This window comes from Haliotis rubra, unplaced genomic scaffold (assembly GCF_003918875.1).
Source record: "Haliotis rubra isolate DU_JTF1 unplaced genomic scaffold, ASM391887v1 Scf451, whole genome shotgun sequence".
NCBI classification, from domain to species: Eukaryota; Metazoa; Mollusca; class Gastropoda; order Lepetellida; family Haliotidae; genus Haliotis; species Haliotis rubra.
In genome coordinates, this window is record NW_025767137.1 from 395,162 (window position 1) to 421,712 (window position 26,551).

The 26,551-nt window shown below is 42.6% G+C and overlaps 2 protein-coding genes across 2 annotated transcripts in view; one reads left to right on the forward strand and one right to left on the reverse strand.

Annotated features, from left to right (window-relative positions):
• The window catches only part of LOC124289901 (orexin receptor type 2-like), a 141,399-nt gene extending 139,427 nt beyond the window's left edge, over nucleotides 1-1,972 (reverse strand). The window contains exon 1 of the mRNA XM_046726572.1: nucleotides 1,643-1,972. The gene's annotated coding sequence lies outside the window, so the exon portion shown is untranslated. The remainder of the gene's footprint in view (nucleotides 1-1,642) is intronic.
• The window catches only part of LOC124289904, a 67,775-nt gene extending 46,292 nt beyond the window's left edge, over nucleotides 1-21,483 (forward strand). Inside the window, exons 12-14 of the mRNA XM_046726579.1 lie at nucleotides 1,659-1,763; nucleotides 16,440-16,538; nucleotides 21,029-21,483. Coding sequence (XP_046582535.1) covers nucleotides 1,659-1,763; nucleotides 16,440-16,538; nucleotides 21,029-21,183 — 359 coding nt within the window. The 3' untranslated portion in view covers nucleotides 21,184-21,483. The remainder of the gene's footprint in view (nucleotides 1-1,658; nucleotides 1,764-16,439; nucleotides 16,539-21,028) is intronic.
• The last annotated feature ends 5,068 nt before the right edge of the window (nucleotides 21,484-26,551 follow it).

The following is a 26,551-nucleotide window of genomic DNA, read 5'->3' on the forward strand; positions in this document are numbered from 1 at the left end:
TAAAACAAGTGGCTCGGAATTTGCTTACGAAACATGGCTATATCGTCACGGCAGAGTTCACGTATATATAGCCGAGGTGATGACGGCTTGTTCAACTTTTATGGGTTATTAGCCCGAACGTTACATCGTAAAAAGGGCATCGTGACTCAATGACCTGCGTGCTTTTCTAATTAGAGTGATTAAAACCATGGGCGATAACATCCACTGACGATGAAGAACGTGGATGTTTATATTCATGTTAACAAACTAGCCTCTTAATTAAGGCCCACAGATTATGCGTTCCTATTGCGCATCCAGAACTTTTTTCCTAGGAGCGGCGGCTGTTTTACATCTACCTCACGTCAACGGGAAGGCTCCGTCTATGCGGCAGTCGTGATTCTTCGCCCAGAACGACGATTGTGTTCAGGGTATAACGCACGGCTCTCTTGCGCCGAGTCAACGTCTTTGATATTTTTTACTCCTTTACTGCTGTTGAAAATGACTTAAATTGTTTCCGCCGTCGGAACAGATTTAATTTCTATCTTTAGCGGTGATTACAACAGCAAGGGGGTTTATGGGGAACACATGAGAGGGGTCGTGTCCTCAGCCGAGTGGTTACAGGAAAGTTGAGTGGCATTTTTATAAATGATGCACCAGAACGCTTAGCGGGTCAATTCTTCACAAGAGGAAAGAGGAGCGGGTGCGGGGGTGGGGCGGGTCAGAGGGATCTCAACCTCTAAATTTCCCTGCCATCGGTGGATTCTGTGTTTTGGGGATTAAGTGATTGTTAGCAAGATTTAAGATTCCGTACGTATCAGGTTTAAGTTTTTAAAATACATTACAAAGTGTATGCTTACAGAACAGTATGCTATACCATAAGAAGATGGAAACTGACAACACGGCGATTCCTGTTGCTCTATTTAAATTGAAATTACTTTTATGTTGTGTTATTACGTAAAGTTTCAGTTAAAAGTTATGATCGATCCATAACATCGGGGATATTCAATAAGCCTGTGTTGAATCAGTGCGATTCACGTTTCTCAATAAAATGTACCAAACATGGGGGAAGTGAAGTTTTACAAGGTTCCTCTCATAGATTCACGAGTTTGAAATAACATATATGAAACATGTTATATTTGGGATAACACTTTCTCAGTAAACCCCCCTGACCCGCCCCACCCCCGCACCCTGCTCCTCTTTCCTCTTGTGAAGAATTGACCCGATAAGCGTTATGGTGCATCATTTATAAAAATGCCACTCAACTTTCATGTAACCACTCGGCTGAAGACCGACCCCTCATATATGAAGGTATAACACCAACATATATGAAGGTATAACACCAATATATATGAAGGTATAACACCAATATATATGAAAGTATAACACCAATATATATGAAGGTATAACTCCAACATATATGAAGGTATAATACCAAACTTTAAAAAAAAGTTTCTCTGCCTTTAAAAAAATTACATACAAACATACAGATCGATCGTCGAAACGCTTTGGTAACTTGGTGGGCAAACAAATCGTTCAAACATCACAGTGTACTCTTAACATTTTAAAATCTGGAGTGGCGTACTTCATTCGCACACCACAATACTATCAGATACAGGTCTAATCTAATACGTGGTGTGATACATTCATGAAGTTTTTAACTTACCTTGACTTTATTCCAGGTGGCGGTCCCGCTCCCAATGAGTACAAGGTGGAGAAATTCCCGAAGCCTGGAGCCGAGCGAGCCCCTGCGTTCACTATGGGCCGGAGATTTGAGTCCCCAGACAGTAAGAGATTATCCTCTCAGTAACTATATGTGCTGGCTGCACACCTGAAGCTGTGTCATACACATCCACAGTGATCGATCTCTGTAAATTCACTGACTGGTTTATCCATCGCCAAAATCAACACGCTGGTAATTCTCGGTAAAGGATGGCAGATGGCAGAACCAATTAGGCTTGCGTTGCTTTTCAGCCACTCTGTCCTGTAGCATTGGCCAATCAAAGCTGTCCATGCAAATTGACCGGAATTGGGAGAAGCGGGTAATTTCGTAATAGCGGTCATTATCAGAGTAGAGAGTGGTTTGCTTTCAGGGAATATGGAAACTGATAACGGGATAGGAAAGAGAGGTTGCTTCCTTGAGTCATCTTCGTGTCGTCAAGGCTCAAAGTGATATTGTCAGAATGGACATGAAGTGGCTGACAATATGACAAACAGGTGGAGATTTGGGGTATTATTGTGTTGGGGCATTTGTGTGACGCTTAATGGAATCGATGTAAGCTTGATATCGATGCTCCTAGAAGGTCATATGAGATGATGTCTTGGAGCGCAGGTTCCACCTCTGGGAGGCTGGTGTTACTGCTGGTTGTTTCTGTGGGGGAGTTGATGTAGTTGTATTGACGTCTTGAAGCGTCAGAGAGTGGGATGAAAGCGAGGGTGAGGGTTGGTTTGGCGTGATATCGATGAGCTCGTCACTCTGATCTGCCTGTTCAACAAAACTGACTAATTTGAACCAACGAGGTTGACTAGTCTGAAACATCGGGTTTCACTCGTCTGAAACATCGCAATTGACTAGTAAGAAAAGCCAGGAATGACGTCTGAAACACCAGCGTGACTTATGGGAAACGCCGTATTTATCTAGTCAGATACTGAGTGATTGACTAGTCTGAAACTCTGGGATTGACCTGTTACAGAGGGGCTTGTATTGCTGAAAATAATACGTTCTGGGTCCTACATTCGTTCACCGATGTCCATATACATATAAAGAAGGATATGGACCTCGGTCAACGAATGTAGGTCCCAGGACGTATTAATTTCAGCAGTACAAGCCCCTTTAATACAGTGATTGACGAGTCTGAAACACTGGGATTGACCTGTAAGGTATACAGTGGATGACTAGTCTGAAAAACTGAGATTGACCTGTAAGATATACAGTGACTAATTAGTTTGAAACTCTGGGATGGACCTGTAAGATATACAGTGATTGACGAGTCTGAAATACTGAGATTGACCTGTAAGATATACAGTGGTGAACTAGTCTGAAACACTGGGATTGACCTGTAAGATATACTAGTCTGAAACACTGGGATGGACCTGTAAGATATACAGTGGTGAACTAGTCTGAAACACTGGGATTGATATACAGTGATTGACTAGTCTGAAACATATGGACCTGTAAGATATACAGTGACTGACTAGTCTGAAACACTGGGATTGACCTGTAAGATATACAGTGGTGAACTAGTCTGAAACACTGGGATTGACCTGTAAGATATACAGTGGTGAACTAGTCTGAAACACTGGGATTGACCTGTAAGATATACAGTGGTTGACTAGTCTGAAACACTGGGATTGACCTGTAAGATATACAGTGATTCACTAGTCTGAAACACTGGGATGGACCTGTAAGATATACAGTGGTTGACTAGTCTGAAACACTGGGGTGGACCTGTAAGATATACAGTGGTTGACTAGTCTGAAACACTGGGATTGACCTTTAAGATATACAGTGGTTGACTAGTCTGAAACACTGGGATGGACCTGTAAGATATACAGTGATTGACTGAAACACTGGGATTGACCTTTAAGATATACAGTGATTGACTAGTCTGAAACACTGGGATGGACCTGTAAGATATACAGTGATTGACTAGTCTGAAACACTGGGATTGACCTTTGAGATATACAGTGGTTCACTAGTCTGAAACACTGGGATGGACCTGTAAGATACACAGTGGTTGACGAGTCTGAAACACTGGGGTGGACCTGTAAGATATACACTGGTTGACTAGTCTGAAACACTGGGATTGACCTTTAAGATATACAGTGGTTGACTAGTCTGAAACACTGGGATTGTAGTGGTTAGAGCGTCCGCCCGGAGAGCGGAAGGTCGCGGGTTCGCTCCCCATCCGCGTCATACCAAAATACGGTACTTGTTGGTCCTTGCCTGGCGCTCGGCATTAATGGGTACAAGGACTGGTCGGCTCGGGGTCAGTATAATGTATCTGAGTGGTGTATTCATCCTTAACTGCGGCATGGTATCTCAATGAGCTAGCACTATAAAACCAGCTTCAGTCTGGGCTAGTACAAGCAGCCACACATACACACGCATTCACATCATCATATGAGCGAAATATTCTTAAGCACGACGTTATACCCTATTCCACTTTACCTCACCTCACCTTACCCGGGATTGACTAGTCTGACACCACGGTTGACTATTCTAAATCAAAATGATTGACTGAGAAAACTGGATTGAGAAGACGGGATTGACTACTCTGAAACAGAACGACCGACTTTAGAAACTTCATGACTGACATGGGCGGATCCAGGAGTTCTTAAAAGGGAGGGGGGGGAAGGGAGGATGTGTTTCAGGGGTTAACCCCCTTGGCTCCGTCAACGCAATTTATTTTTTCAATGTGATCCTAAGTCATTTTCAAAAGGGGGTTCGAACCCCTGACACCCCCTCCTTTGGATCCGCCACTGACTGACTTTTTAAACATGATTGACTATTCTAAAACAAGACTGTCTTGTTTGTTTTGAAAGACTATGGTTGACAATACTGAACAGACATTATGACTATTCTAAATCACCGTGACTTACTTCTGAAACGTCATAATTGAATGTTTTGAAACAAGATTGAGGTGAGTTGAAATTGGGTTTAACGTCGTGCTTGAGAAGATTTCGCTCATATGACGACGTGCATGCGTGTGTATGTGTATGAAACAAGGTTGGCTATTCTGAAGCACCATGTTTCCCTTCTCAGCGATGGGGTAGTGCAATGGTTGAAGCATTCGCCTGTCAGGCCGAAAACGCGGGTTTGATTCCCAACATTGGTACAACGTGTGATGTCCATTTGTGGTGTCCTCGCCGTGATATTACTGGAATATTATGATGATAGCGGCTTAAAAAACACTCACGCACAATTTAATTTCTGAAACTTTGTAATTGATGGCAAACACTATGTGACTGCCTGTTTGACAGTTCTAAAATATCATCACTGTCTATTCTGAACATTAAGCCAGCACCAGAGCAACCTGTGAACAGGTGAGTGAGTGGAAAGTGCTTGACGCCCAATCAGCAGTAAGCCAGCTTTAGCACGACGGTCCTCAAATGATATCAGCAAGAAAAAGCAAATGCTCCTGGTCCCCATTTTCGTCGGCTCTAACGACAAAGAGGAGGCAATTAATTCCAGCCTAGAATCACCATACGACTTCTAAACTAGAAAAATAGTGGTTGATATCGATGACGATACAACCTGGTAATGCGTGGTGGCGGTTTGTAAATAATCGAGTCTGGACCAGAATTCCAGTGATCAGCATCAGTAGCATCGATCTACACAACTGGGATACGATGATAGTGTGAACCAAGTCAGCGAGCCTGACCACCTGATACCGTTAGTCGCCTCTTACGACAAGAATGGGTAGATAAAGACCTATTCTAACCCCAGATCTTCACGGGTAAAAGGATAATTTAGCTTATGGTAGATTTACCGGTCTCCTCAGAAATAGTTTCGTTATCGTCTATATATTCATGACTTGAAAAGGTGGCTTGAAAGAAGGGTTGTTGAAGACCAATTCTACCTCGGATATTCACATGTGATGTGGTTAGGTGACGCTTCCAAGCATAATGAGGGATTAGCCTGGTGGTTAAAGCGTTTGCTCGTCACGCCGAAGACCCAGGTTCGATTCCCCACATGGGTACAATGTGTGAATCCCATTTGTGGTCACCCAGGTCGTGATATTGCTGGAATGTTCCTAAGCGGTGCAAACCCAAACTCACTCACTCTAAGCGTTATGAATGTTGTGTTGTGTTGTGTTGTGTTGTGTTGTGTTGTCACGCGATCCCAGCTGTGACATTCTTGATCTTATGACCAGATGCCTTACCGATCGATGCTATCATTACAATCGCATGTGCTGTATTTGAACCTGTGATTTTAGCTTTAATCGGAACTCTACCAAGAGTGTATCTCACCGATTCTTATTTCCAAGAAATATTTACAATACCATAGATTCCAACCTCACAAAAGAAACCCATTGGTTCACCCGCAAACGACCCATTCATGCAAACACTAGCAGTCCGTCAACCCACCGTCATTTAGCATTAGACGTGAAGGGCTAGCTTTGATCCGACTGACGAACAGTGAACTTCAAAAGGGTACCTAGAGGCCAAAAGAATCTGAAGATGTTTTAGAAAATCTTGGGAATACGAGAATTTTTCAAGACTGTATCAGGCAAACTCTTACCTGTTCATTCATCCTACGATTGGACGTAACAAATCCACTTGTATGTCCTAAAGGGAATGAGTATAGTTTTACGACGCTTTAAGCAATATTACAGGAATATCACGGCGGGCTACACAAGAAATGGGCTTCACATATTGTACCCAGTGCTGAATCAAACCCGAGTCTTCGGCGTTAAGAACCCAAGTTTTGACCACCTGGCTACTTTTTCACGAGATTGTATTCTTGAAATGACGTAAATAGTACACTCTCACATTCCTGGGAAACCCATAGGAATGCCAAGCGTGAAGACCCATACTTCTCGAAAGAGGCAACTAACGGGGTCGGGTCGTCAGGCTCGCTGACTTGGTTGACACGTCATTGTATCCTAGTTGCGTAGATCGATGTTCATGCTGTTGATCACTGGATTGTCTTGTCCAAACTTGATTATTTACAGACCGCCGCCATATAGCTGGAATATTGCGGCGTTAAACAACAAACAAACAAAACCCCATTGGCCATTTGCCAATACCCAAGCATCGACCGATCTCAGTGAACGAAACGAAGAACGAAAAGATCAGTATATTAACGGACATGTGACACCCTGCTGCAACACATAGATTAACTTTAGTATATATTTGATTCATCTTAACAACCCAACCGCCTTTCAGTGATTGACTAATCGATCTGATCAATGATGGCAGGTTCATGAACAGCTTCGGAAATATGAGCACAATACGTGAAGCCCATTTCTGGTGTCCCCCGCCCTGATGTTGCCGGAATATTGCTCTCACTGTCGTGTCGTTCATTTTGACAGACAATACTATTCAATGGATCAAAAATCTCGAGTCTTCGGCGAGCAAACGCTTTAATAGGTAAATTATTTATTTACATTTTCTCATTTGTTGCATGCCAGTTATTTTTCGATAAGGAATCCTAATTCCTTTATGTTGGGAAAAATGTCGGAGGTGTTGGGAAGGAGAGCTTTAATGAATCTATCACACAATCTGAAGAACTCAGTTGGTTTATCATCACAAACAAAAACTGCATTGTCATTTATCAGGTTCACTTCCGGTCAAGAGAGATAAGCATGTCGGAGTGTCCTTGTACTTCTCTGGCATTTCACAAAGACAGCCATAAGGCATATACTTCCAAATACTAGCAATCATCAAAGACCGAACAAAAGAGAAGAGACGCCTTATTCACAAATTATCACAAACAGGCGCTGCATTGGCATTTTTCAGCTTCACTTCCGGTCAGGGGAGATAAGCATTTTAAAGTACCCAAAAGGCCATGAGGCATGTATTCCAAATACTGCCAAACCATCAAAGACCGAACAAGAGAGAAGATACGTGTTATTCACAGACTATTCAAGTCACCCTTATCACGTTACAGTTAACACATTAACATAAAAAAGATGGATCTACAAAACGGTTGATTATATTTCACATTGTGTACATTCGACGCAACTACGCGACGGCATGTCGACATTCTATCCCTTCAGCGTCAACGATATCGATTTGACAATAGCATCTGTCAATTTTTCCGTAATCTGCAAATGTATGGGTAAGCGACGTGCACAATTGGTATCATGGACGATATCTGTAATCTGTAATCTTTATGCTATACAGGAGACGTGAATTATTCTTGAATGTTGTAAATAGCCACAACAATCTTATTATCTGAAGCAAACGCTGTATTTATACTTCAGTGGGGTAGTATCTATAGTTTTCTGGCATCAATTAACCATTTGTATATCAGATGAATATAATATAAATATGAGATCAATATATATGGTTTTCAGTGTCTGTCGGGACTTGTTTGTTGTACAAAGTACCTGCTTTCAGAACACGAGGCTAGGAGAGTATTCTGTTCAGATGAGGTCAGGTGTCATCTGGACAGCTCTGATGGACGTGCAATGGTCTACGGACGTCTATGAATATGTTTAATGGGGCTTTCTTTACTCAGTGGTCAGTTTGGTTATAGAAGCGTATTGGGAGGCATCACAAATAACGAGAGAATGTGCCTGGTCATCGTGAATGCCACCGAGACGACACGTGCCTATGCAGGGTCGTAACGTCGAGTTGCAGCAGGATTATTTGAACGCGTTGCCTGTCTGTTGTCAAACACTTCATAAAGCAGCAATTCATTGCTCTACATATCTGGGATGAGGTGGATCGACGCCAGCAACAGGATTGGAACAGCCATTATTAGTTGGCTGGACAATTTTTGGCTGATGTTTAGACCAACTTCCCAAGGCTGTTTTGCATTACTCGTGTCTTTCATGCGCCGCCGCTGCCCCGCCTGTAGGGGCCTCTCACCCCCGATATTGACATTGCTAACTGGTTTGTAACACCATCCCTCTTTCAGAGCGTTACGCTACCAGGTTCGATTTTGTCAACGAAGTTGTTCATTATGATGAGGTGGTGAGGTCAAATTGGGTTTAACGTCGTGCTTGAGAATATTTCGCTCATATGACGACGTGCATGCGTGTGTATGTGCGGCTGCTTTTACTAGGCCAGACTAAAGCTGGTTTTATAGTGCTAGCCCACTGAGATACCATGCCGCATTGAAGAATGAATACCCCACTCAGACACATTATACTGACTCCGAACCGACCAGTCCTTGTTGTACCCATTAATGCCGAGCGCCAGGCAGGGACCAACAAGTACCATATTTTAACGTCTTTTGGTATGACGTGGTCGGGGATCGAACCCGCGACCTTCCGCTCTCCGGGCGGACGCTCTAACCACTACACCACGGAGGCGGTCTGTCATTATGATGATGAAACATTAATCAGTGTTGATACGGGTAAATAACCTTGTCATCTGACCTGACCTTTCTACATAGCTGGTATTGGTGTAGATGTTTCATGTGAAGTAGCATCAATCATCGATAGTCGGTGTTGAATGCGCACACCTATGTTGGATCAAACACAAGTGATTTGGTCAAATTAACTGATGGAAACGTTTCTTTATGACGTTTGTGAGGGTACAGACGTCACGTTATACAACGATATATACTCTAGTTACCATAACCATTTGCAGAGGTCACTCAGTTGTTTCAGATCGACCGTTTTGTCAATTTACTAGTTTACTAGAGGTATTCTGTACACATTTTGTACATCCAGGTCGAAATGTGTGACTTTGACTTTTAATGTCACTCAGTGTTATGTCCCACATGACGTCCAGATACAATTTCTTCTTTCTCACTGGGTATTTGGTGCTCAAGTGGTGGTAAGTTACGATGACTACAAATGCACAAAAATATAGAACGAAGAAGTTTATTTAAGCACGGTCATTACAACCTCCAGAGGTTTGCCATCCGAAAAACAACCATATTTATTATGCTGAGTCAGTGTTTTAGCAACCACAAAATTTCAATAACGTGTGTTCCCACCATGTGCCTGTAAGTGTACCATGTATTGTCAGCAAATGGAGTTTACAGTCATACGAGAAGCACCTCCACACCATAACGGATCCCCCACCATATGGCACTGTTGGCATAATGTCCCTTGGTGTGTAACGAGTGTTTCTAGCCCTCAATACTCCATGACCTCAAGTTCCACCTTTGCCTGACCCCATACCATGTCCAACGGTCACCTCTGTGGCTCTGTGAGATATGGACGTCGAATTACTCTTCTGGTCCTCAATCCAGCAGCTTTGAGTCGGTTTCCAACAGTCTGTTTGCTCAAACGTAAATGAGGAAGCCAGGCCTGTTTCAGAACGGTACTCGAGGCGAAAGGCTGACGTCGGACATGGCGCAATAGAGCCCTGTCATCTTGTGGTGTGGAAACTCGGGGTCCTTTATATCATGTCATTGAGCATGTTTTCTCACGAGACGGCTGATTACGCTATAGTGATACCCAGTTCTTCTACTAATTTCCTTGTAGGACAGTCCAATAATCTGCCATCTCAATGCCTCCGACAATCTCTTCCGTGTCGTTGTTCATTAGAAGTTGTATCGAACTGGCAATGAAGTCGAGAAGGCTGTTTAAAATAACCCATACTCGTCGGAGGGTGCAACGTTATCTTGCAAAAGGCATGGGTGGCATGATTCACATGACAGTGGCTGCGTTTGTGAGAACCGTTTGTAACAAACACCACGTTTATTAGCAAACCTTTCTGATGGGCAAGGTGTAAATGGGCCCAGTTGCCCGAACACCTATAAAACTTTCAATTATCTATCTATCTATCTATCACGTTAATTCATAACCAGAATATATTAACGCTAACTTAAGATGTACGTGGAGCACAGAGCCTGAACATGAACGGTCCGACAGTACAGCGACAAACAAGTATCTGTATTTCAAACTCGGTTTGTTTTCAAAATGTGGTAAACGATAAACATGGCGGTGAAGACAAGTTCCTTGTGGGTTTATCCCTGGTGCAACCATGGCCACACGGAGGGTACATCAAACCGTCTCATACGATGTCTGACATTTGGTAAAGCTCGTAGTTGAGAAATTCTGTTGCGGCTGCGATCATGCTCGTACAAACACATTAAGCATGCTCCTTTAACAGATGGCTCTTGATTACAAACACTATGTATCGTTTGGTATATTTAGTCAAGACTGAAGTTAGGTCAACAAAATATACCGAGAAATAGCTACATGCAATTTTGGCACAAAAAATATAAGATTGCCAAAACGTGGAACCGAGCGGAAACCGCTGCAAACAGATGCAATCAGCAAGCCATTCTGCTGACATCATCTTCCCGGTGCAAGAGACAGTGAGAAACCAGTTTCTGCCCTTGCCAAACTAGGCTGGAATTTCTGACTTTTGGTTGGACGAACGAGTTTATGCGTGGTCCAATCAAAATCGTGTAATGAAATCGAGATCCGGTTCGTAAACACCTCGGTGACTTTCGCACAGATTTCTGTTGAAGGCAGGATTTACAAAGCATGTGTGCCATAACGTGGAGTCAAGAGATATCTTACAAATCTTTTCATGTTTTACGTCACGTTGCTCAAGTGAATTGATGCTCTTCACGAGGTATCACCGGTTTTATTACAACATTGATTCTGATTACCAATTAGATTGTCTTGACTGGGTGCAGCCATTTTGTTTGATGTAAATGCATGTGGTTAGCCTGACTGATCCAAACCAGGAACGATAACTCGTAACAGCTACTGGGTGTGTTGTGATTGATCCATGTAAACCCATCCTACTTCTGCAAGGGAGATAACTGGACTTATATTGTCAGTTAACTCCCTTGAAAATGACTGACATTGTTCGTTCTGCAATGAGCGAGTGAGTGAGTTTAATGTTACGCCGCTTTTAGCAATATCCCAGCAATATCACCGCGGGGGACACCAGAAATAGGCTTCGCACATTGTACCCAGGTAGGGAATCGAACCCATGTCTTCGGTGTGACGAGAGAACACTTTATCAACTTTATCTCTACCGCCCCGTTCTACAATGAGCTGTTCGTTGGCTTTGACATGGGTTGCACGTAGATTCTGACATGATTTGCTCGTTGTTTTTTCACATGGGTTGCACACAGATTCTGACGTGGGTTGCACTTGGCTTCAGCCATGACTTGCTCGTAGGTAATTTTACATGGGTTGCACATAGATTATGACATGGGTTGCACATAGATATGCCATGACAATAACATAGACTCTGCCATGGGTTGCACGTATGTCACTGGGTATGCGGTATGGATCACACGGTTGTGGCTTGAAGATCACGTGTGCAAGACTGACGAGATTTCTCACTATTTGTCCTGAAAATTTACCTGTTGGCGACTAATTATAAAAAAAAGAGTCTATCATTTGAATCAAACTGCCTACCAACTCACCCGCCTCGTTGTACTGCCGAATGCGTTGGTACAGCCATCCTCCAAGTGAATGTGTAGGCTGCAGTGGTTTGAGCTCCATACTTCACTGTCAGGTTGATGTGACGCACACTGGCGACATCAGGCTTGCCATGTTCGTGTCTGTGTGCTTAAAACTCAAACTGTGCATGTTGCTCCCTATAATAGCATTTATGTGTATTGGGAATCATTAATTATCATTAATCAGGGATGTTCTGTGGGACTGGTGATATATTGTTTAAATAATACAGAAAATGATGTTGAAAATTGTTTGATCGGCAATCCCATTCGTGAATTCCATGTAAAACGGATGTATATCTATCAAACCAAGCCCAATCCGCCTTCCAGTACTACAGTCAGTCCATGTTTTATATGTCGACTGATGCTGCTTCAGTGAAGGCTATCATGTCCACCGTGAGTCGGAGCGACTGTAGTGCACGTGCTGCACGAATTTCACGTGCTTGAAATGTGACACAATACACAGGGAGATGCAATGTGTCAGCTGAAACCGTTGTTGCTCTTGAAACCGTTGTTGTCTGTGGAAAAAACATGAGAAATAAGAAAAATATAAATGCAATTGCCCCACTTCTATATTAATCAAATACTTCAATTGCTTATAAAACTTTTGAAACCACAACTATCTGGTCCTATCTTCGTGCTTCAATATTTCTGTACACGTCCGCTATTACTTTCACAAATTGAAGTTTTCAGCTCTACACTTAATAACCGAGTGTATTATATTTCATCCACTAATTATAAACACCTAGCAACCATTGGCAACCACAGATTTGATACGGAGGTGATGTCACAATCTTTTTTATCACAGAGCTCCTTGAAAACAGAGCTCAGGCCTTTTCTACGATTACAGCTTGAAAACTCCTCACTTTCGGAGAGTGGGAGAGTATGGTTTTACGCCGCTTTTAGCAATATTCCAGCAATATCACGGCGGGGGAAACCAGAAATGGCCTTCACACATTGTACCCATGCTGGGAATGGAACCAGGGTCTTCAGCGTAAACTGCATCTCCTTTAACCTCTTTGGACAAATCTGTTAGCTTTTTAACGCACACAAATGGTCAGTTTTGTCACCTGCACCATAAGACGCTTGAAAACGTAGTAATGCAATTACTGCAGAATTTGGGATGTCTTTGACTGCAAGAACCAATCATTACGAGGGGCGATGAACTCAATGTGCTGTTTATACCAGGTATTCTCAACCTACAAATTTAACAGACTCATGACAGCCATAATAATGTACTTGTAGTGCGTAAATCCTTTAGTCATTAAATAGACATAAAAAAAAAACATCGTAGCATATTTTTATCTTTTATCCTTGTATAATGCGTTCGCACTAAATTAACTGTTTTATTGAATAAAATGTTAAGTATTTAAGCGCCGAATACAGTGGGATTCAATATCTTGCCTGACACAGACACTTTTCTTGGCAGAGAAGATATTGCAGGAATTTCTATTAACCCTGACACAGCTGCGGCGTTGAACAACATGCACTCACTCATGAAAACAGGGACCACCTTACGCTCGACTGTACAGGACGTACATCAGTGGAGATGGCTTGCTTGATTTTGCCCCACTCCTACTACCACCACCACCACCACCCCCAAAATACAAGGGGCAAAAGGCTGGGAAGAGACAGGACATGTAAATTAATGCTTGAATTTACAGAAGGCTGGGTTTGTTTATGAAATGTATTTTTACATGAGTGATTGTATTTAACCTGGAATGAATTGGAACTGCTTCAGACTACCCAAGTACCGCTGAAAAATAATATCAAAATGTCATGAAAACCATGCCCTATCACACCTTGAGCGTGTTACCAGGTAGACACATGTCAAGTCGCCGACAAAGCTGACAAAATGTAAAAAATATCACCTCAAATCAATAGGATAATTATTCCATGTCTAAATAACAGTGCTGTGTCACATCCATATGGCCGACCGATTGTTGACAGTACTGCGAAAACACAACAAAAAACCGTCATAAATCATGCTGTGATAGATTAAGATGGCGGACACATACGAGCGTGTTTCGCACGTCGAGTAAATATCATGATCAATTATTCCACCCTGAGATGACAATTATTCACACGCCGTCACGGCGACACTATACATCATAATCTTCGCGTCTGGTGCAATAACCCATGAATTATATCGATGTTATATCAACACAAATCGTCTCGTTTGTTTAACGTGGCGTGGCCCGTTTGTTTGACGTCCGTCTGGTAGTTGTGAAAGCGTGAATACTAAATCTGATGTTATAAAGTCAGCCCGGGGATGGGAGCGCGAGGTGGTATTTATTGGCATTGATTTTGGAAGAGTGATATATCATCTGCTTGATCAGACACCTGCCGAGAGAGGGTGCGTGGAGGAACAACGGTAAGAAGAGAGAGAAGGTGTGTGTTTGGGGAGGGATGGGTGCGTGGCGTGGTGGAGCGAATTAGAATGTTAATGTGTGTTTCCTGAAATGAAAAGGTATCATTTATAAAAAGAGGGTTTAGAAAATTATGTTTGTTTCCTTGATAGAGGATGGGAGACATCCTTTGCTTCGGACACAGATTTTTGTGGTGATTTGACATGTTCTGGAAATATATATCATACACTGAAATATGTGTTGCATTGTACACACTACACATTTATTGTGTTTTGCAAGCAGAGTCGTGAGCTTTAAGAAGACAACCCCTTTCTCCCACCACTCCTTCGAATTAGCATATAAATATTATAACTCATTTTCGTCATATTTCACCCTCACGATTACGTTCATGGCTGTATACGGTATATTTGTTAGTGAGAGATCCCCAGACATCCCCTTTGACGAAGCAACCTTTACTAAGGTTAACCTTAACTCCCAATCTTTTACATTGCCCTTAAGTTACCTTAGTGACTTACGATCATCTTTGTGCTTTGTGAAAGGAGGCCGTGATCTCTGTGACCTCTGTAATTCAAACTCTTTACAGCGAAACTGTATCTGTTTAGGTTTCTGAATTATATACAGAGTCGGGGCGGCGTACCAAACGCGTTATATAAGGATGAGCATTCCGTAAACTAGAACAGGTTGCCCTGAAGGCACAAAATTCCCCTATGGGTTACGGCATCTCGGTCGCATCTCTGTGACCTCTGCAGTTCTCTTTACAGCGAAACTGTATCGCGTAATGTATTGTCATTGAATTTGGATGTACATGAAGGCATTGGGATTAATGGGAGAGCTAGGCACAAAACAGTGAGTGAGTGAGTTTAATTTTACTTCCTATCTATTAGCAATATTCACACATTGTACCCATGTGCGGAATCGAACCTGGTCTTAGGCGTGACGAACGAACGCTTTAACCACTGGGCTACCCCCACCTTGCCCCTCGCTACCTCGTAGGTAGCGACTAAATGGATTGGGTGGTCAGTAGTTTGGTTGATGTCACTGTGTCCCAGTTGTGTGATGCTCATGTCAATCACTGGATTGTCTGGTTCCGACTCGATATTTACAGACCGCCATAGAGCAGATGAAATGGTACAGTTGCGCAAATCAACATTCCCTTGCTCAAAGCTAACATAAGTTTTACTCTACAGGTGAAGAAGAACGCGTGAAGGTTAGAAATGGTCTTCAGCAAGCCATGCTTGTCGTAAAAGGCGACTAACGGGATCGGGTGGTCAGGCTCTCAGACTTGGTTGACACACATCGTGTATCGATACATAATGTCAATCACAAGACTATCGGCTTTAGCCTCGATTATTTACGTTCCGCCTTCTTGTAGCTGGGATATTGCCGAGTGCGGGGTGAACCAGTAAACAAAAATACAGCGAAGAAGTGCACGTAAACTGTAGTCAACTTGATCCAGTTTCCCACCAATTCGTTGATTAGTTCACAGAAGTGCACTGCATATATCACCCGAGCGCCAGAGACCAGGGGTGGTCATATCTACGTGCTTCCTGCACAGTTTCACGTGTCACGGGAGAAATGTAACAGACAGTTTATTTAGTTTTCAATTATCTGTTTAATTACTGTGAATGCCTGTTAGCAGAATCAATTTTTGGCGTGCAGAGTTGCGTCCCTTGCACGTCAGAGTCGTATGACTGGTTCTGGCTCTTGGTTTGTCGTACCCTGTTCGTGAGGATCCTTCTCAGCGGTCTAGTCACGATATTACGAAGTGAATTTAGGATATATTGAAGAATATTGATGATATCTTGAAAATTCTGATACTTTATACTGGATTAATGATATCAGAATTAGATTTGAAGATATACAATTTTAATTATATCAGTACGAAGAAGAGGAAATCTTCAGTTGTTTATAAATACATCAAAAACATCATTGACACCCTTAAATATAATACAGATTTCTCTAAAACAATTGAAGACATCAGTAATGTTTTAATAAATGTGAAAGTGGCGTGACATAAACCCGTGTGTCGTGTGTTCCAGGCAAGGTGAGTCCCGGACCAGCTGCCTACAACCTCCAGACAAGCATGGCAGGAGGGCCGCGCTACACCATGTCCAAGAGGCTCCGGAGATACATCACAGGTGAGGCGGGTTGGGTGATGGGAGGTAGCTTCCCCGGGGCTGTAGTGAGGGGTGGGGAATCGGGTTGGAGCAGGAGATGGGGAAGGTCCGGGCCACGATTGTTCTAGCTACAGTACTGAAAAAAATGGTAAACTACGTCGTAGATCGATGGTCATGCTGTTGATCACTGGATTGTCTGGTCCAGACTCAATTATCTACAGACCGCCGCCATATAGCTGGGATATTGCTGAGTGCGGCGGTGAACAACAAACCAACCCAAACCAACCCATTTAAATAGGACGAAAATGTTTAATTTGGTTTGGTTTGGACAAGAAAGGAGAGTGTAAATAGGTTTAACTTTCAAGACCAGTGTCGAGGTTTGCTTGTATTAGATATCTAATTATGTCGCTGGCGTTACATATTTCAAAAATTAACTCAAACATCTGAAAATTAATTCTGTACTTCCAAACAAAACCGTATCTAAAGAATCAGATGGAACGATGTTCATGGCGGATGATCTGAGGAATACAATGCTTGGCCGACTCGCACTGATGAGTTTGGCGAAACAATATCTGTGACAATCATGGTGTACCCGTTAATGTTCCTCTCCAGATGAGTGAGTGAGTATGGTTTTACGCCGCTTTTAGCAATATTCCAGCAATATGACGGCGGGGGGACACCCATTGTACCCATGTGGGGAATCGAACCCATGTTTTCAGCGCGATGAGCGAACGCTTTAACCACTACGCTACCTCACAGCCCCCTTCTCTAGATGACAGATATTGACATCAGATGTGATCCATCTGAACGTAAGCCATTAAGTGGAACGTATATTCCATCTGTTTCATCGCTTAAAGTCATGTACAAGTGAATACAACTGTGTTCAGCATTAAGACTTTAGTGTTTATTCCACCAGTAAATAAACGTAAAGAAAAGGCGACGTGAAACGTCAGATGGGAATGAAACAGGTACATGATTGACATGTTACGTGATTACCATGACACATGCAAGCTGCAGCACGTGCACAACCCGGAAGTAAAGTGGATGTATTTTATGCCCCTTTTGCCACTCCGGCATCTGATGCCAACGTTGGGTGTCTCGGAACAGCTTTCTTTGACGTATTGATGTCTTTTTCAATTAGCGGGAGACGCGTAACAGTAACCTCTCATTTTCATCAAGCGTACTATCTGAAACCTTTTTAATTTGTTCTCGTGTTGTCTCGGTGCAAGTCGTGACTATCTTGTGGCTATTTTTGCGACTGGGTTCCGTCTTAGCGTAAACATCCATGGCTAAAGAAAGTGTCAATTTTAACAATTACTTTTGCGAAATGATTCATGTGTAATAATTATTATATACGCATACATCATAAGTATTGCAAATGCTATATCTTTAAAACACACCTGACTTAATTTGATAGACTATGTAACCGAACTAGTTTAGATACGTCACGATTGTAAAATCAAAAATTTATGAGGTATTCTTTGACCGAAATACACCAAGTCATACGCCCAGCCTGATTGGTTTGTCGAATCTTGTCAAGTATCTTTCATCGACAGTGGGCGAGTCTTCTTTCAAGTTAAGGAAAATCAATTAGTGTTTAATTAAACTTGGCGCGCACTACCGCGCGCACACAAATGAATATAGAATAGTCCGTCCTTAAAGAGGATCGGTTGGTTACAATATGAGAAGACTTATTATATTTGTTTCACATGAAATATGTCATATGAAGCTTATTCCTCCGTTAATTTAAACCACACATACCCAATGAAAAAAAGATCTCATCTCGCGGAACTTGCTTGTTCATCAGTGCGCACGCATCCGATTCGTGGTATCACATGCTTGTCGTATTATACGCTCACACCCAAGTGTCGCCATACACCTGCCCCTAGAGACGTAAAATAATCAAAGTTTTGTTATAAAAATAAATCAAAATTCCCAAAATGTTCATGGCATTTCAGTCCTAAATAACTGTCTGATGTTTTCTCGACCCTTCCATCAAATGTGTAATGTCATCACAACCCATCCTCTCAACCAGTCACGTTTTTGACTGACCCTCCCTGGTTCCCCACGTCGGCGACGTACATGATGTACACCCTCCGTGCCACCATCCCATATCATTAGCGGTATCAATTCCTTGTACTAATGAACCCCGCCGAGGAAGCTATCTACTTAACATTTAACTCGAGCACACTGACCAGTGGTCCAGGGACACCAGGAATTACCGTTAACATTGTCCGGGAGATATATTTGTTTATCAACCAGAGCTCTAAACGGTTACCATGGTCGCTGGTCGTCGGTGAAATCACCTCGTGAAGTAATTGAATTCTAATCGCTTTTTTTACAACATGGATGACACGATCCTCCGTGATAATGGTCTCCCAACTGAACTGATGTCACGTTACCGAAGAGAGTGTAGGGCTTCTCTATCATGAATAATATACTATTGAGATAAAACTAGTTGTGTTTATTTAAGTGATACTACAGGGTAATGGGCGGAAGGTCCGTGTGTGTGCATAAGCCTGTAATATCAGATGTTTAATTGTCTCGCGGAAAGTATTATCGTGAAAACTATTCACGGACATGATTATGAGGCTTTGATAAGAGCCTAAATTGCTGAAAATAGTCATTATATGGGAATCTAGTGAATGTTAAATATATCATGATTGAATGAACACGTCGGGGACTTACATTTGTATTAAGTAACGAAACGCATCAGATGTATTTTGGTCCTTTTAAGTAGCAGCGGCCATATTGGATGACGGTATTTAATATTTCCCAACGGGGTATTCTGTCATCTTGATTGAGATAATCATCACGAAGCTGGATTTTAAGACAAACAAAAGACATACAGGGTTTGACATTCTACAGTTCTTGTCAATATATCATCATTTGAATTCGTTACCTAGTCTCAATCATGACTTTTTCAGTGGCTTTGTAAGGCGGGAAATTCTGCCTCGTGTGTTAAATGGTTCACGGCCGATCAGAAATAGACACAGATTAGTGTTGGAGATTCGTGTTGGCAGCAGAACTGCCCGTCGGACACCGTACCGCCACATTCGAGTGTTAAAGACAGAAACAAATATGGAAAATAACCTGAACTCAAAGTAAAATATTAAAGCGTTTAATACGAAGTTTTTGTGATTCTGGAATAGTTTAATTGGGACTGTGGTCTCATCTTAGACACGATCTTATACCAACATGTGGGGCGGTGGGTTGGTACAGTGGTGAAAGCGTTCGCTCGTCACTCCTAAGATCCGGGCTCGTTCCCCTTAAAGGTACAATGTGTGAAGCTCATTTCCGGTGTCCCTCGCCGTGATATTGCTGGAACATTGGTAAGAGTGGCGTAAAACCCAACTCACTCACTCACGCACCAATATGTATGTCGTTAAGCTGATGCTTTACATGAACTCTGCTTTATTCAGTGAATTGTGACATATGTATTGTATTCTCAATGATGACATATGTACGTAAGGGGCAATGTAAGGGAAATTGTATTGCTCCGATGGATCACCCCTGTTTAAACTAACTGTATCAATGGTATATGTAAATAAGGTAAGTTTAGTTCACCAATATAGCATTAGTATAACAAAGGAGTATTAGTATACTGGAAACACAGATGGCTTCATACAAAGCCATGGCAACACAATGGTTGCTGTACAATGGAACATGACACAATGTTGCCACAACACAATACTAGAGCCAGTTAATGGCCACGACACTGTCGAAACATGTTTTCATATTTTCATGGCACAAAAGGGCCACGACACTGTAGAAACATGTTTTCATATTTTCATGGCACAAAAGCTACGACAACACAAGGCGACGACATAGTAAAAACATGACACAATATCTTCATGACACAAAGCTAGACACAACACAAGGCGACGACATAGTAGAAACATGACACAAAGCTAGACACAACACAAGGCGACGACATAGTGGAAACATGACACAATATCTTCATGACACAAAGCTAGACACAACACAAGGCGACGACATAGTGGAAACATGACACAATATCTTCATGACACAAAGCTAGACACAACACAAGGCGACGACATAGTGGAAACATGACACAATATCTTCATGACACAAAGCTAGACACAACACAAGGCGACGACATGGTGGAAACATGACACAATATCTTCATGACACAAAGCTAGACTCAACACAAGGCGACGACATAGTAGACACATAGCGACGACATAGTAGAAACATGACACAATATCTTCACGACACAAAGTTAGACTCAACACAAGGCGACGACATGGTGGAAACATGACACAATATTTTCAAAGATATACTCAACGTTTCGATACAGATTCTTGAATCTGCTTAACAACGGTATAAGAGTCTGTATCGAAACGTCGTACTGACGAAAAAGAAGAAATTGTAATGCATAAAGTTTGTCAATATTAGAACATAACATGATTTAAAGGACATTGCCCTACCCAGGTCCAACATCATTAACAAAACAACAGTTACATTGCTATCATGACTCTGTTTTCCAGGAATCAGCAATCCTGGTCCTAACGCCTACAAGCCCCCCAGCGCTCAGACCAACAAGGGCTTGAGGACCCGACTTGGAGTGAAGCTGAAGAGCAGAGCAAGTCCGTTTGTCTACTCGGGCTTCCAAACCAACAAGATACTGGACACCGTGGCATAATCCACCCACCCACGATGTTTGTGATTGATTGTACAGTATTTGTCGTTCATTCAGCCTCCCACGGACAGCGCTTTGATCCCATTACTCTGTCTTTGCTCATTAGGATAATAGGATTCTACACCGGTTTTTGTAATTGTGGATTATAGATATTTTAAGTGAATTGATTAATCTGTTTGGAGGTAATGTGATTGGTGTCCATGTGATTTTGAATTTGATTTAAGTGTAAACGTATAGCATTCACCTGTACATTGAACAGGTACGGTATTGTTTTGATGTAGGTTATTAAATAAGTATTTTCTATTAACGAGTTGACTTTGATGTTGTTGTTGGAGGTGAGGTTATACAGACAGACAATCTGTGACTGTTAATGCAACGTGTCGTGTTTGACCGGCGTTGAACTGGATTTCATCGACATTATCGTGTGTCAGATTTGTGTGGGAAGAAAGAGTGTAGATTTGTTCACATTAGTTAATGCCCTAAGCACGAGTATGGACAAAATGACATGATCACCGCGAATCTGGGATTAGGTCAGCGGATCCTGGTATTGCTAAAGGACATAACTCCCCACTGCGAGTCGTCTCAGATGTGATACAATGTGATCTATGGGCCACCCATTGTCTTGACTGGGCGGGCACCTGTGTACCTCATGGAGCAGACAAGTGGCGGCTGATATTCCGTGGGCTGCGGATCCTGGCATTGTACATAACTCCCCACAGCGAGTCGTCACAGAGATGTATTGGCTAACCATTGTCTTGACTGGGCGGGCACCTGTTCACCTCATGGAGTAGACAAGTGGTGGCTGATGTAACGTTGGCTGCGACTGAACCTCACTAAACAAAGGGTTCATTGTTTCCAGGTATTGAACAAAACCAGATAGAGGACTGGACCAGACAATCCAGTGATCAACATCATGAGCATCGATCTACGCATTTGTTACACGGTCACATGTGTCAACCAAATCAGCGAGTCTGACCACCCGATCCCGTTAGTCGCCTCTTACGACAAGATTTTACCAGTTCATTCATCCCAAGATTGTCATCACAAACTGGCGCTGCATTGTCAATCATCAGCCCCACTTCCGGCCAGGGGAGATAAGCATGTTGGAGTACCCTTGTACTTCTCTGGGATTTCACAAAAAGCCATAAGGCATGTACTTCCAAATACTACCAACCATCGAAGACCGAACAAAAGAATAGAGACGTGTTATTCACCAAGTATCAACAAGCAGGTGCTGCATTTGGCATTTATCTGCGTCACTTCCTGTCAAGGGAGATAAGCCTGTTGTAGTACCCAAAAGGGCCATAAGACATGTAATACTGCCAACCATCAAACACCGAACAAAAGTGAAGATACGTGTTATTCACAGACTATTCAAGTCACCCTTATCACGTTTCAGTACACATTAACACAAACAATGGATCTACAGAACGGTTGATTATATCCTACATTGTGTACATTCGACGCAACTACGGCATGTCGACATTCTATCCCTGCAGCGTCAACGATATCGATTTGACAATAGTATCTGTCAATTTTCCGTAATCTGCAAATGTATGGGTAAGCGACGTGCACAATTGGTATCATGGACGATATCTGTAATCTGTAATCTGCAATCTTTATGCTACACAGGAGACACGAATTACAATTGTATGTTGTAAATAGCCACAACAATCTTATTATCTGAAGCAAACGCTGTATTTAAACTTCAGAGGGGTAGTTACTATAGTTTTCTGGCATCAATTAGCCATTTATATACACTAAGAACTGCATTAAGAACCCCCTGTCATATCTCACGATTGAATGATCCCCGATCTTAACCCTTTGGAGCATATCTGGGACATGATTGGTCGTCGTGCGCAACAAAGGGATCCTCCTGTACAGAACCTGGCCCAATTGGAAGCTGCTTTACACGAGGAACGGCGTAGATTGCCCCTTCAGAGGATCAGGAGGCTGACAGGGGGTATGAGGAGGAGAGTGCTGGCTGTCATACAGTCACATGGAGGTTACACTCGGTATTGACCTTAAATCGTGTAAGACATGCAAAATATTGGCATTCACCAATAAATTCAACATTAAACATTCCAGGGCCATACTTGTACAGACATGATTTGGGTTTTTTAAATGAGTAATTATCATCATAAAATTAACATGGATTCCAATCATTTTGTCGTTTTTTTATGAGTTAAAAGATCATACGGGTCAGAGTGAGTGAGTTTGGTTTTACGCCGCTTTTAGCAATATTCCAGCAACATCACGGCGGGGACACCAAAAATGGGGAATCGAACCCTGGGATTTGTGACCGCAAGACATCTTCAGGATCAGCTGAGAGCTGGCCGTTGCACCAACGTATCCGATCAGACAGTTTAAAATCGTCTACGTGTCCGACGTTTGCGCTCTCGACGTTCTCCAGTCCGACCACCACTACTTGAGCGGACAGCACCACAGAACTGCTCTCTACATCGTCAATGGGAATTTGACTGGTCTTCGATATCTCATCGAGATTATTCAACCTCTGGTAATGCCACTGCTTCGTCAACTTGGACCAGGGGCCTGGTTCCGGGATGATAACGCTAGACCCCATCGTGCCAGGGTGGTGACAGACTTTCTGCAGCAGCAGAACGTTCAGCACATGGTGTGGCCTGCTTATTCACCCAATTGTTAGCAATTGAGCATGCCTGGGATGAGATAGGACGAAGAATTCAAGCTTATCACGTCCCTGACATCAACCCACACGAACTGGGTCAACAACTAGTCGCAGAATGGGCAGCAACCCCCAAACAATGTTTTAGGCGTTTAATGAATAGCATGTGTCAACAGGGTCAGGGTCATCCATGCTAACGGTGGCTACACGAGTTATTAAAGATTTCTGGCTTTGTGTGAACTCTGATTTTGGGGTACTTGACTTTGATGAATTGTGGAATAAAGTTGTGCGAAACAATTCACTTTTTGTTTTGTGTTTTCGTTTATTTAGAGCTTGAGGTTTTGTTTTTGTCATTGGTTGTCACAATTTTATTTCCACATCTTCTACTTATATTCCAAAATACTTGTGACCCTTAACTTCTTTTGAGGAGTATATATGTTTTTCAGTGCCTGCCGGGCCTTGTATGTTCTAAAAGGTATCTGCTTTCAGAATTCGAGGCTAGGAGAGTATTCTGTTAAGATGAGGTCAGGTGTCAGCTCTCATCGGCGAGCAATTGTCTACAGTCGTCCAGGAAAAGGGTTTTGCGATGCTTTTTTTACTCTAGTGGTCGGTGTGGTTGTGGCAGCGTATTGGGAGGCATCAAAAATAACGAGAGGACGTACCTGGTCACCATGAATGACAATCATTCGAGATCACGTTTTACCCGCTGCTCAGGGAAATGAGCTGACCTTGCAGCAGGATGATACCCTTGAACGCGTCCAATGTAGCCTGTCTGTTGTAAAATACTTCAAAAGGCAGCATAACGTCACTGTACTACCATGGTCGGCTGTTTTTCCAGTCCTCTACTCAGCAGAACATATCTGGGATGAGATGGACCAACGCCAGCGACAAGACTGGAACCAGCCATTGTCGTTAGCTAAGTTTAGTGGACAATGTTTGGCTGATGTTTGGACCAACTGCCCAAGGATGTTTTGAATTACTCGTGTCTTTCATGCCCCGTCTGTAGGGGCCTGTCACCCCCCGATATTGACATTGCTAATTGATTTCTAACACCACCACACTTTCAGAGCGTTCCGCTCCCAGAGCAGTTACGATTTTGTCAACGAAGTTGTCATGTTACTGATGAAACATTGATCAGTGTAGATGTTTAAATAAAGTAGCATCAAACATCGATAATCGTTGATGAATGCTCTAACCTACTTGGAATCAAACTCTAGTTACCGGGTCAAGGTTGGTCAGATTCTCATTAATCGAGGGATGTTCATGTTTACAAGGTGTTGGGATACTGACAACCTTAACCAACAGTGCACCCCACTCACACGAGACCAGGTTCAGATGTATACGTGTTCTGTATTTCAAGAAAGACATCAAATATCATGTGGCATATCTTTCTTTCAGATTCACTGATGAAAAATCCTTGTTTCTTTATGACATTTGTGAAACGACGCATACATACAAGCTTACATACAAGTAAACTAGAGGTATTCTGTACTTATTTTGTACACCTAGGTCACAATGAGTTAGTTTTAATGCCACTCAGTGATAGGCTAGGGCTACAGCAGTGTGCAAATGTAGGAGGAAGTGGAGTCATCCCACAGATGACATCCTTTCCTTGTCAGTTTACTGACAGGTCTAACCTCTTTGGTCATGTGGACAAGGAGTCTGTCCCTCTGTAAACTCCTTACGACGAAACGGCGTCGGCATAGTGTATGATAACGCTGATTTGAGACGTACGTGGAGCACAGAGCCTGAACATGAACAGTCCGACAGTATAGAGACAACTAAGTATGTGTATCTCAAACTCGTTTGTTTTCAAAACGTGATAAACGATAAACATGGCGGTAAGACAAGTTCCTTGTAGGTTTATCCCTGGTGCCACCATGGCCACACAGAGGGTACATCAAACCGACTTCACTCCAGATAAACTAACCACTCGTACGATGTCTGACATTTGGTAAAGCTCGTAGTTGAGAAATTCTGTTGCGGCTGCGATCATGCTCGTACAAACACATTAAGCATGCTCCTTTAACAGATGGCTCTTGATTACAAACACTATGTATCGTTTGGTATATTTAGTCAAGACTGAAGTTAGGTCAACAAAATATACCGAGAAATAGCTACATGCAATTTTGGCACAAAAAATATAAGATTGCGAAAACGTGGAAACCAGTGCAAACGCATGCAATCAGCAAGCCATTCTGCTGACATCATCTTCCCGGTGCAAGAGACCGTGAGAAACCAGTTTCTGCCCTTGCCAGAAACACCTTGGTGACTTTCGCACAGATTTCTGTTGAAGGCAGGATTTACAAAGCATGTATACCATAACGTGGAGTCAAGAGATATCTTACAAATCTTTTCATGTTTTACGTCACGTTTCTCAAGTGAATTGATGCTCTTCGCGAGGTATCACTGGTTTTATTACAACGTTGATTCTGATTACCAGATAGATTGTCTTGACTGGGTGCGGCCATTTTGTTTGATGTAAATACATGTGGTATCACAGGTAACCTGACTGATCCAAAACCAGGAACGATAACTCGTAACAGCTACCGGTGGTGCTCTGATTGACCCATGTAAACCCATCCTACTTCTGCAAGGGAGATAACTGGACTTACATTGTCAGTTAACTCCCTTGAAAATGAGTGACATTGTTCGTTCTGCAATGAGCGAGTGAGTGAGTTTAGTTTTACGCCGCTTTTAGCAATATTCCAGCAATATCACCGCGGG